At 42.1% G+C, this 13,007-nt stretch overlaps 1 protein-coding gene across 1 annotated transcript in view; it reads left to right on the top strand.

Moving 5' to 3' along the window:
* Positions 1-390: 390 nt before the first annotated feature.
* si:dkey-93l1.9 (uncharacterized protein LOC562339 homolog) overlaps positions 391-13,007 on the top strand; it is a 34,031-nt gene continuing 21,414 nt past the window's right edge. The window contains exons 1-2 of the mRNA XM_062054198.1: positions 391-516; positions 6,644-6,878. Of these exons, the coding sequence (XP_061910182.1) occupies positions 454-516; positions 6,644-6,878 (298 nt within the window). The 5' untranslated portion in view covers positions 391-453. The remainder of the gene's footprint in view (positions 517-6,643; positions 6,879-13,007) is intronic.

Raw genomic sequence — 13,007 nt, 5'->3', positions numbered from 1 at the left:
ATTTTTTTTTAGCAATTACAATTGTAATGAAAAAAACAGCCTACATGGCAGCTTTAAATTATCAGAGTCAACATTGCAACTTTTTCTGTTTATATTTCACCTTTTTGCTCTTTTATTGCACTTTTTATGTTTTTTTTTTTGTAATAGTATTTTTAGAATGTGTCGTGTGCCGTTAAAAAAACAGCAAATGTCCCGTGGGCCGGCGGATTACGCAATAGAGAAATGTTCCTAGAGCAGTGACTATTGTTATGTTGGAGCCCGCGGAAAGGGGCGGAGTCACAAGCCCTGAAACATATGGTACAGTACATATGTTATCATCACCAAGCCAGGCAGTGGGAGGAGCCTCTCTCGTCTCTCCAGTGAAACTGGAGGAGCTTCCTGACTCGTTCATCCTGTCTCTTAAGCGTGCGCCCGACACCGCCTCTCTTCAGACTTAGCCTAGAAGACCACAACATGGACCAAGGGAACGCACGGCACAAGGAGGCCGTGGCTCTGAATAAACCCTCGGACGTCGAGGTAAGCGGGCAGATACTGTAGGACTTGGTAGAACTTGTGGTTTCTCCAGGACGTTGAATGGCGGCTTTGTTACCTGAGGCAGTTGTTGTGTAGGCGTCATCTCTCACCTACCTGAGGTGTGTGTGCGTTACACAAAAGTCCACACAACCTTTACCCGACACCTTACTTTCTGTGTGAGGAGACTTGGGGTTGAGGAGTTTCTTTTGGCGGTGAAACACGTTGTGTCTTGAAGTGTTGGTCTCTTACCCGGTGAGTCACTGACACGCCCGCTTCTTGCCACACCTGCGCGCCTAGGGTGACAAAACAAAACACAATTTGTGGGGTGTGGGGATGAAACCAAAGAAAATCCCAAGGCTAGGGGTGCCCAAACTATTTGCCCCCAGGGGTCAAATTGATAAATGTGCCACTGGGCCACGAGCTAAAGACATTGAATCATATGTACGTGTATTATTTAGTAGTGCTGAATGGTTTAAAAGGTTTGATCGTGTGAAACGTGTCAGACAGAGAACAATGGTAGCTATGAAAAACACTAACCAATTTATTATATGCTGTCTTTAAGATAAAGTGGTGTGGTATTTTTCTTAATGGTGACACCTAGTGTCAGGTTCAAACACTGATGGCATCTATTAAACAAGACAAGAAGCAAGGAATCAAACAGAGACAGAATTAAATTTGGCTCAATTGAGGAGAGACGTCTGGGCTGTACTCTTGTACAGTCTCACCACGCTCCTGACGAAAGATTGTACTCTTTTATTTGGACTTTCCCTAATTACATGGCAACAGCTGTTTCTAAGGGACAGGGGGTCGTAAACAGCCATCGCCTTTGATTACAAACAGTTCAAAGAAAAGGTCGTAAAACAGTTCAAAGAAAAGGTCCCTGGAGGGGAGTCAGGTCCTGCTTCCTCTTAGCTTTGTAGATCTCGGGTCAAGACAATATATTTCTGTGGATTGCAATACATCAAAGAAACAGAACACCTTTCATGTTGCTTCCCATCCTACACAGTGGAGTTTTACAAGCCTTCTTCTTGGTAGAATCAAAGACAGCTTTTGTCTTCTCGCCGAGAACTCATTGAAACACAAAGTTTTGTGATAACTTAGATACAATTATTCTGACACCTAGTGGTCACAATAATTCATGAAGTAAAGCTCATGATCCAGTTCGTTGAATGACACAGACACATTTGTTACTGGGTACTTTTAATTCTGTATTGGAGACTTTGCATGTGTAACTAATATGCAACTATATTATTAGATACTTGTTTGTATTGACAAATGTGCCGTTTTATTTTTCAATGATTATTACTTATGTCTAGATTGTGTGCTATTGTGTGCTTATCTGACGTGTAGCTGCTAGTTCCTAGTAGCATATAGCCTAACATGATTACCTTTTGTAAATGACTTGAATAAACACTCTAACCACTAGGCCACTGAGTAGGTAGGGTTCTTATCACATCCACAGGAGCTCGCATTCTCGTTGACTCTCCTTTGACAAATGGACAAAGTTTTTCGGTAAGTAGAATCACAGCTGACCTGGACATTCGAAAGTTCTCTTGCCGTCTGAGAAGTGTTGTATCTCAAATAGCTGCAATCGCTTTCTCTTTTAAGGTATTCATGTGTGATTTCCACAAGCGTCTGTACAGACGGAAGGAGAAACACGGGCATTCTGGATGACTCACCTTCATATTTCCAGTGGTTAGCTCTGAGTTACGAAACCGCTTTATTATGAAGCTGGCTGTGGCGCATTCTTTCTGATGTCACTAATGACCGCGGTCTTTCTGGCATCACTTCCTCTCCGAACTCACTTTGTAAACGATCAATGAGTCCATACAAAGCTAAGAGTCCGAAATTCAAGAATTACACGGCGCACTTACCCGTGTAAAAAAATTGTCCAAAGAGGGGGACCTTAAATGACAGTTTAGTGTGGCTGAAACGGGGCTGAGGCTAAATAATTATTTGTTTAAGGGGTTAAACGACTTAGTGTAGACATAGCCTTAGATGTTAATTGCCTGTCCAGATTTGCACAAGTAAACACGCTGCAGGACTGCTTGTATCGCACATGATATCACACACAAATAAACACGCTGCAGGACTGCTTGTATAGCACATGATATCACACACAAATAAACACGCTGCAGGACTGCTTGTATCCCACATGATATCACAAAAGCAAACATACTGCAGGACTGCTTGTACCGCACATGATATTACACAAAAGTAAACACGCTGCAGGACTGCTTATATCGCACATGATATCACACACAAGTAAACTCTCTGCAGGACTTCTTGTATCGCACATGATATCACACACAAGTAAACACGCTGCAGGACTGCTTGTATCGCACATGATATCGCACACAAGTTAACACACTGCAGGGCTGCTTGTATCACTCATGATATCACACATAAGTAAACAAGCTGCACCACTGCTTGTATTGCACATGATATCACACACAAGTGAAAACTCAGCAGGACTGCTTGTATCGCACATGACATCACACACAAGTAAACACTCTGCAGGACTGCTTGTATCACACATGATATTACACACAAGTAATAAAGCTGCAGGACTGCTTGTATCGCACATGATATTACACACAAGTAAACATGCTGCAGGACTGCTTGTATCGCACATGATATCACACACAAGTAAACATGATACAGGACTGCTTGTATCGCACATGATATCACACATAAGTAAACACGCTGCAGGACTGTTTGTATCACACATTATATAACACACAAGTTAACATGCAGCAGGACTGCTTGTATCACACATGATATCACACACAAGAAAACACTCTGCAGGACTGCTTGTATACCACATGATATCACACACAAGTAAACAAGCTGCACCACTGCTTATATCGCACATGATATCACACGCAAGTGAACACTCTGCAAGACTGCTTGTATCGCACATGATATCACACACAAGTATACACTCTGCAGGACTGCTTGTATCGCACATGATATCACACACAAGTAAACACACTGCAGGACTGCTTGTATTGCACATGATATCACACACAGGTAAACAAGCTGCAGGACTGCTTGTATCGCACATGATATTACACACAAGTAAACACGCTGCAGGACTGCTTGTATCACACATGATATCGTACACAAGTTAACACACTGCAGGACTGCTTGTATCGCACATGATATCACACACAAGTTAAACGCAACAGGACTGCTTGTATCGCACATGATATTACACACAAGTAAACACGCTGCAGGACTGCTTGTATCGCACATGATATCACACACAAGTTAACACACTGCAGGACTGCTTGTGTCACACATGATATCACACACAAGTAAACAAGCTGCACCACTGCTTGTATCACACATGATATCACACACAAGTGAACACTCTGCAGGACTGCTTGTATCGCACATGATATCACACACAAGTAAACAAATCTGCAGGAATGCTTGTATCGCACATGATATCCCACACACAAGTAAACAAGCTGCAGGACTGCTTGTATCGCACATGATATTACACACAAGTAAACATGCTGCAGGACTGCTTGCGATATCGCACACAAGTAAACATGATACAGGACTGCTTGTATCGCACATGGTATCACACATAAGTAAACAAGCTGCAGGACTGTTTGTATCGCACATTATATCACACACAAGTTAACATGCAGCAGGACTGCTTGTATCATACATGATATCACACACAAGTAAACACGCTGCAGGACTGCTTGTATCACACATGATATCGCACACAAGTAAACACGCTGCAGGACTGCTTGTATCGCACATTATATCACACACAAGTTAACATGCAGCAGGCCTGCTTGTATCGCACATGATATTACACACAAGTAAACACGCTGCAGGACTGCTTGTATCACACATGATATCGCACACAAGTTAACACACTGCAGGACTGCTTGTATCGGAGCGTTTGTATCAGAGATCTTACATGCAAGCTGATCCGTTCATTCGATACTTTTGCTGATATCACACCAATATCCTGTGTCAATATTGGATCAGGGAACCCTAAATTTTAAGTGTGAAAAACAAATGAAACTAATAAAGTTCCCAAATAGAGCGACTCAGCGGGCCTAATTTGGCCCACGGGCCCCACTTTGGGCAGGCCTGCCTGAGCAGGTTTGTGAAGGAACAATAAAAAGATTTCAGAACACAATCCCTCGCTTCATCACTCTTCAGATGTTGCAGCTTCACTATATTGCGGATTTTTTAAAAAAACATATTCAATCAAGTCTTATTTATGTCTAATAAGTAGAGATGTCCGTTAATGGCTTTTTTGCCGATATCCGATATTCCAATATTGTCCAACTCTTAATTACTGATTCCGATATCAACCGATACTGATATATGCAGTCGTGGAATTAACACATTATTATTCTTAATTTTGTTGTGATGCTCCACTGGATGCATTAAACAATGTAACAAGGTTTTCCAAAATAAATCAACTCAAGTTATGGAAAAACATGCCAACATGGCACTGCCATATTTATTATTGAAGTCACAAAGTGCCTTCTTTTTTTTAACATGCCTCAAAACAGCAGCTTGGAATTTGGGACATGCTCTCCCTGAAGGTTGTGGTGGGCGGGGTTTGGAGGGTAGCGGGGGGTGTATATTGTAGCGTCCCGGAAGAGTTAGTGCTGCAAGGGGTTCTGGGTATTTGTTCTGTTGTGTTTATGTTGTGTTACGGTGCGGATGTTCTCCCGAAATGTGTTTGTTATTCTTGTTTGGCGTGGGTTCACAGTATGGCGCATATTTGTAACAGTGTTAAAGTTGTTTATACGGCCGCCCTCAGTGTGACCTGTATGGCTGTTGACCAAGTATGCATTCACTTGTGAGTGTGTCAAAAGCCGTAGATATTATGTGACTGGGCCGGCACGCAAAGGCAGGGCCTTCAAGGTTTATTGGTGCTACGTCCGTGTACATAGCGGCGTTTTAAAAAGTCATAAATTTCACTTTTTGAAACCGATATCGATAATTTCCGATATTATTTTTAAAGCATTTATCGGCCGGTAGTATCAACATCCCTAGTTCCGCAACGTAACTCTTAAAACACTTTGAAATTAACTAAAATCGATTTAATCGGTGCTTGGTTACCAAAACAGAAAATATCAAAATCTAACATGACTTTTTAAAAGAAAACAATTTTTTTAGATAAGAAATATTGTATGAAAACAATACAATAGAATGTAGTACAAACAAGCACAGTCATTTTATGAAGTAATGTAATAATAACGTACAGTTCTTACCTTGGAGAACTTCTATGGTATCTCCTCCCAGCTGCTTCTCCGTATTTCAATGGATAAATGTCCGCCGTTTAGATATCACAGTAACATCCCAGACTTCAGCACTGCGCAGGCAAGCAGTGCTGCGCTCCAACTGCTTCCCCAAGTTAGCGATTTATTTCTTTAATTCCATGAATATCATCCCCTTCTTCTTCTCAGCGCTCACTGTCTTCACAACCACGCTCGGAAGAACTAAGTTATGTCCATAGCTAGCTAGGAGCTAATGCTTGCGAGTATGTGAAGAGAATTATATTTATATAGCGCTTTTTCTCTAGTGACTCAAAGCGCTTTACATAGTGAAACCCAATATCTAAGTTACATTTAAACCAGTGTGGATGGCACTGGGAGCAGGTTGGTAAAGTGTCTTGCCCAAGGACACAATGGCAGTGACTAGGATGGCGGAAGCGGGGATCGAACCTGGAACCCTCAAGTTGCTGGCACGGCCACTCTACCAACCGAGCTATACCGCCCCAAGTATGTTTTGGTCGGATCTAAAGGGGTTCACTGTGACATTCACTACACCAACTAGTGGTGGGGAGGCTTGTAATTTATATATATATAGTACATATATACATATATGGATGGATGGATATGTGTGTGTGTGTGTGTGTGTGTGTGTGTGTGTGTGTGTGTGTGTGTGTGTGTGTGTGTGTGTGTGTGTGTGTGTGTGTGTGTGTGTGTGTGTGTGTGTGTTTAAAAGGCTACTTCTTTGTCTGGACACCACTAATTATTATTGATTTATCATTGTTTGTATTTTGTTTAAAGTTGCCTAAGCTAAAAAAAAGAAAGAAAAAAAGTGTGTACATATTTTTTCACCTGTGCGGTATCCTCCATAGGCGGCGACGTCGCCCTCGGGCAAACAGTACCGGCCCATGAACATCAACCACTACGCCACCAAGAAGAGTGCGGCTCAGAGCATGCTGGACGTGGCCCTGCTGATGGCCAACTCGTCGCAGCTGAAGACCGTCCTCTACGTGGGGCCCCAGTACCGCTTCTTCATCCCCCTCATCGTCCTCCTGTCCGTGTCCATCGCGCTGCAAGTCATCGTGGGCCTGCTGCTCGTCTTCATTGGCAAGGAAAAGTCCTCTTTTTGCGTGTTTCCGTGTGCTCATATCGGTAATGAACACAGTAGCAAGGGGACCCACACGGCCCCATTCGAAGCGGGTTTACCTGACACATTAAACGAATTGGGGGCGGGGTTGCACTATCCACTCTAGCCACCAGATGGCAGCAGAGTGTTGAACGTCTTTGTGGAAGTTGCTTCCTAGCAGTTCCACTGTAGACACGGCACAGGAGTCAAGCGTGCAGTTTTTAACAAAGTTTTTAATGTACATAGGTTTTTATCAAAATCTTTCTCCCGCAGAACGTGACTTTTCAATCACGTCCGTATCCTCTCCCCCCCTGCTCTCGGCCGCTCACTGTTAAAGACAACAGATGATTAGATTAACACGTACCACCTGGGAAATCTAATCACCTCAGCTGTGTCTCGCCGTCAGCACATGCCCCGCCCCCATCCGATGGTGCTACTCCTCAGCACGACAGAGGAGGTGACCTTTGCCCCTGCAGGCGCGCTGGCCACACCTCCCTCCACAGTCTTAAAATGTGTTTTGCGACCACAGCGCCAGTTGCTATGTAGAGTGGCGCTTTCCATCATTTTCAGCAGACTGCATTGCAAAATGATTAACCCTCCGTCTCCCTCTTCCTCTCACACGAGATCCACCCAGGAATGGGTCCATATGAATCCCTTCCCTACTGTGGCATTTCAATTTAAACCAGTTCAATCAGTTCGACCTTGGACCAAGGCACACTTGATGTTTACCCTTGTTTTAAACGGAAATAACTCAATGGCTGCTTGTTTAAAGCAGCTTAGGCTGCAGTTTTTGACTTTTTCGATGCATCATCCATAGATCCATCATATCTTCTGTCGTTTGAAATGCGCCCATCTCCATCCATCCATCTTCTTCCGCTTATCCGAAGGCGATATTTACCGTATTTTCTAGCCGTGCCCACTACATTTTAGAAGAAAAAAAAAAGTTTTTTCATATATTAGCCACACCAGTCTATAAACCGCAGATATATACCAACATGAAATATTCTGTAAATATTTATTTACATACCTTAATAGTTTACAAACAGTGAATGTAACACAGCAGTAAAACGGCTCATCAAACAAAACAGACCCCGGACCCACTAGCTGCGCAAACTAGCTCTCCAACCATCTAAACAGACGTTTTTGGTGGATTTGTAAAACTGAAACAATACAAAAAGAATGCCATTGCAAGTTAATAATACTAACACAGAAACTTGTAAACATGTTAGCATATTAGCTAATGCTAACAACGCTAGCTTGATGACAGTACGATAGCACATACAAATATGCATGAGAACACTCCTACAGACATCACACATGGGACGGTTTAGTAAGTAAGAATTGTTTTAGTTTTATTGTAAAACTGACAAACGTTGCTTGGAGTGATGAATGAAGAATCCTTTCGAGCAGAAACGCTATGGACGATTATATTTCCAGTTAAAGGCACGAAACAGGAAGTACATTTTCAAACAATATTTGTTTTCAAACACAATAACCCACCTTTTCACTGTCTCTGTCGGTGTTTTATGAAATCTATTTGTTGAACAAAAAAACATTATGGCCGTTAGCAAAGAAATATTGCATCGTTTTGTAAGATCTCAGGGTTCAAAGCGTGGGAAAGAAGTAGCGGCTTGTCGTCTGGAAAATACAGTACAAAACAATCTTGCCTTGTTTCAGACTTCAGAGTAGGGCTGGACAATATGGACCAAAGCTGATACCCAAACTGAAATACCGATACAATTTGTATCGGTATTTTAACAAAACATGCAAATAGTTTAGTTTAGACCACAGGTGTCAAACTCAAGGCCCGGGGGCCAGATCTGGCCCGCCACATCATTGTATGAGGCTCGCGAAAGCCTGGGAAACATGTGTGTTAATAAAATACTTAATTTTTTTTTACTAAATGCAAATAATTATTTCGATTTTGACAGGAAAAAATGAGTATCTTTTAAACGTTATTATCTAATCATGCCAAATATGACATTATTCTATAGTGTATTTGTCAGGTTCAAAACTGATGACATCTATTAAACAGACAAGGAGAAAGGAATCATGCAGAGACAGAGTTGAATTTGGCTCAATGAGGAGAGACGTTTGGGGCTGCACACTCAGTTACAATCTCCCACCACGCTCTAAGGTACAGCCCACGTGCTCCTGTATTTATTTGGGAGGTCCCTGGTTACATCACTGAGGCTACTTCTGAAGGAAGGGGGGTCATTTTAGCAGCCCCAGTTAGACACAATATATGATTATTCAGAAATGCAAATGTGCTGACACTCGTGATATCACCCTGTCTGTGCTTTGTCTGCGTCACGGTACTCGATGTTCTGGACACAAACACTGATAAGAGACGACTCGCAATCTTGGATTTGCAAGTTGTCCCTTTGCACAGATAGAAAAGTACAACTTCAGCACAATTGATAATAACTACAGCAACAGCCTTTAAGCATAAGTGTTGTGTGATAACTTACACATAATTATTCCAACAGTATTACAAAAAATACGTTAGTAAAGATAAAAACACACATAATATTTGCTTGACCCCTTTACGTATGCATTTCTACATGAACAAATCTAATAAGTGCATAGGCAATAATGTAATAATATGAGGTGATTACTGGTACACATTTATATCAATGCTGTCAAATGATTTTATTATTAGGGACCGAGTCCCTTTGGGACAGAGCGTTTTATTATTATACCGCCGCCTCTTTGAGCTGTAATTTGACCCCCTTAACATGCTTCAAAACTCACCAAATTGGACACACACACATCAGGACTGGCGAAAATTGCGATCTGATCAAAAAACCAAACCCCAAAACTCAAAATTGCGCTCTAGCGCCCCCTAAGAAGAAAACACAGACAAAACAGCCTGTAACTCCCAGTATGAATGTCATAGAGACATGAAACAAAAACCTCTATGTAGGTCTCACTTAGACCTATATTTCATACCCTGACAATCCCCAGCAAAAATCAACAGGAAGTCTGCAATTCCCCCTTCAAAACAAAAGTTGTGTAAAAACAGTCACCTTTTTTCAAACATTATCTCCTCTGAGCACGTTTGTTGTGTCGACTTCAAATTAGCACAGGAGAGAGATTGAACCCTTCTGATTAAAAGTTGATGAAAGAGTTTTAATTACTGCTCCGGTTTGGATTTTATGAGCCCTCAAAGTCGGTCCCGTCCATCGCTGCTTGCAGCTTTCATTTTTTAATTAATTTTTAAAAAGCGTCCCTCTGAAGGCATTCATTACTGCGATGTGGCCCTCAATCATAACAAGTTTGAGACCCCTGGTTTAGACTCAACACCACGTTACTGCAAGTGTTCTGAAAATTACTTTTCAAAAGTAATTTATTATAGTTACTCGTTACTTAACCAGAAAATCTCATTTAATTTGTGATGGAATTACTCTTTAATAAATGTAATTAATTACGAGGGAAAGTAATTAATACGTTACTTAAAAAAACAACAACTTGAAATATGTCATATGCAGTTGGGAGAAGTTTATAAGAGCAGCGTGTGCGTGTCAGCGAGGGTTTCAGCTGTTAGTTTTAGCAGTTAGCAGGGACAGTTTGTCAGCTCAAATTCAATGAAGTGCGGGTAAACGGCGGGAGTAACTATCAAAGGCAGCGTCAAAAGATATTACATATCGGAATGATGGTATTGTCCAAAATACACACCTCATTTTGAAATATACCGGTGTAACTCATAATACCGGTAATACTGGCCAGCCTTACTTCCTGAAAATGCCCCATCAGGTGACGTTTTATCCATATTTATCATTTATCATTATCATTATAAGGTAGAGACTAACCCAAAGTGTTTTGCGTGTGTCCGCCATGGTAGTGTTGTGTCGTTCGCGAACGATTCGTTCGAAAGAACGAATCTTTTGAGTGAACGTACTGAACCGAATCACTTCATGAACTGATTCGTTCCTTTCTCAGTTCAGTTGAGCTCCGCCGCGACCATGCCGGTATGAGTGGAACTGGCGCATTCTGTGACTCACTGAACCCTCGACGTCGGCGAACAACGCAGCCAATGAGAGGGCGGGGGGAGGGACTGAGCGAACGATTCGTTCACCGCGGATTAACGACATGAATCACTCAGTGAACGACAACGCTCTCGCTCTCTGCTCTGCGGGGGCGGGGGGTAAAGTGTAGGGCAGGCTGTTTTGAGAAGATTTAAAATTAAAATAATAACTAATGTATGTACACATACATAGGCTATTATTTACACAGTTATTGTAACAAAAATAAATTTCTCCTTGGGGATCAATTCTGATTCATATTATTATTATTCTTGTACAGCCCTTTGAGACACTTGTGATTTAGGGCTATATAAATAAACATTGATTGAATGATTCAATCAATCAATCAATCAATGTTTATTTATATAGCCCTAAATCACAAGTGTCTCAAAGGGCTGTACAAGCCACAACGACATCCTCGGTACAGAGCCCACATACGGGCAAGGAAAACTCACCCCAGTGGGACGTCAATGTGAATGACTATGAGAAACCTTGGAGAGGACCGCATATGTGGGTAACCCCCCCCCCCCCCCCCTCTAGGGGAGACCGAAAGCAATGGATGTCGAGTGGGTCTGACATAATATTGTGAAAGTCCAACACATCAGCAAAAGTCCAGTCCATGGTGGGGCCAGCAGGAACCATCCCGAGCGGAGACGGGTCAGCAGCGTAGAGATGTCCCCATCCGATGAACAGGCTAGCGGTCCACCCCGGAGCAGAGTAGAAAAGAAAAGAAAAGAAACGGCAGATCAACTGGTCTAAAAAAGGGAGTCTATTTAAAGGCTAGAGTATACAAATGAGTTTTAAGATGAGACTTAAATGCTTCTACTGAGGTAGCATCTCTAACTTTTACCGGGAGGGCATTCCATAATATTGGAGCCCGAATAGAAAACACTCTATAGCCCGCAGACTTTTTTTGGGCTCTGGGAATCACTAATAAGCCGGAGTTCTTTGAACGCAGATTTCTTGCCGGGACATATGGTACAATACAATCGTCAAGATAGGCAGGAGCTTGACCGTGTAGTATTTTATACGTAAGTAGTAAAACCTTAAAGTCGCATCTTAGGTGCACAGGAAGCCAGTGCAAGTGAGCCAGTATAGGCGTAATATGATCAAACTTTCTTGTTTTTGTCAAAAGTCTAGCAGCCGCATTTTGTACCATCTGTAATCTTTTAATGCTAGACATAGGGAGGCCCGAAAATAAAACGTTACAGTAATCGAGACGAGATGTAACGAACGCATGGATAATGATCTCAGCATCGTTTGTGGACAAAATGGAACGAATTTTAGCGATATTACGGGGATGAAAGAAGGCCGTTTTGGTAACACTCTTAATGTGTGACTCAAACGAGAGAGTTGGGTCGAAGATAATACCCAGATTCTTTACCGAGTTGCCTTGTTTAATTGTTTGGTTGTCAAATGTTAATGTGGTATTATTAAATAGATGTCGGTGTTGAGCAGGACCGATAATCAGCATTTCCGTTTTCTTAGCATTGAGTTGCAAAAAGTTAGCGGACATCCATTGTTTAATTTCATTAAGACACGCCTCCAGCTGACTACAATCCGGCGTGTTGGTCAGCTTTAGGGGCATGTAGAGTTGGGTGTCATCAGCATAACAGTGAAAGCTAACACCGTATTTGCGTATGATGTCACCTAGCGGCAGCATGTAAGTACTAAAGAGTGCAGGGCCAAGAACCCAACCCTGGGGAACTCCGCACGTTACCTTAACATAGTCCGAGGTCACAATGTTATGGGAGACACACTGCATCCTGTCAGTAAGATAAGAGTTAAACCAAGACAAGGCTAAGTCTGACATCCCAATACGCGTTTTGATACGCTCTAATAAAATATTATGATCAACAGTATCGAAAGCGGAGCTAAGATCAAGAAGCAGCAACATAGATGACGCATCAGAATCCATCGTTAGCAATAGATCATTAGTCATTTTTGCGAGGGCTGTCTCCGTAGAGTGATTTGCCCTGAAACCGGATTGAAAAGGTTCACAGAGATTGTTAGACGCTAAGTGTTCATTTAGCTGCTGTGCGTCAATTTTTTCGAGGATTTTCGAGATAAACGGAAGGTGGGACA

Source organism: Entelurus aequoreus, linkage group LG07, assembly GCF_033978785.1.
Source record: "Entelurus aequoreus isolate RoL-2023_Sb linkage group LG07, RoL_Eaeq_v1.1, whole genome shotgun sequence".
NCBI classification, from domain to species: Eukaryota; Metazoa; Chordata; class Actinopteri; order Syngnathiformes; family Syngnathidae; genus Entelurus; species Entelurus aequoreus.
Note: the sequence above shows the minus strand (reverse complement) of the source record. Positions and strands in the feature narration are given on the sequence as shown.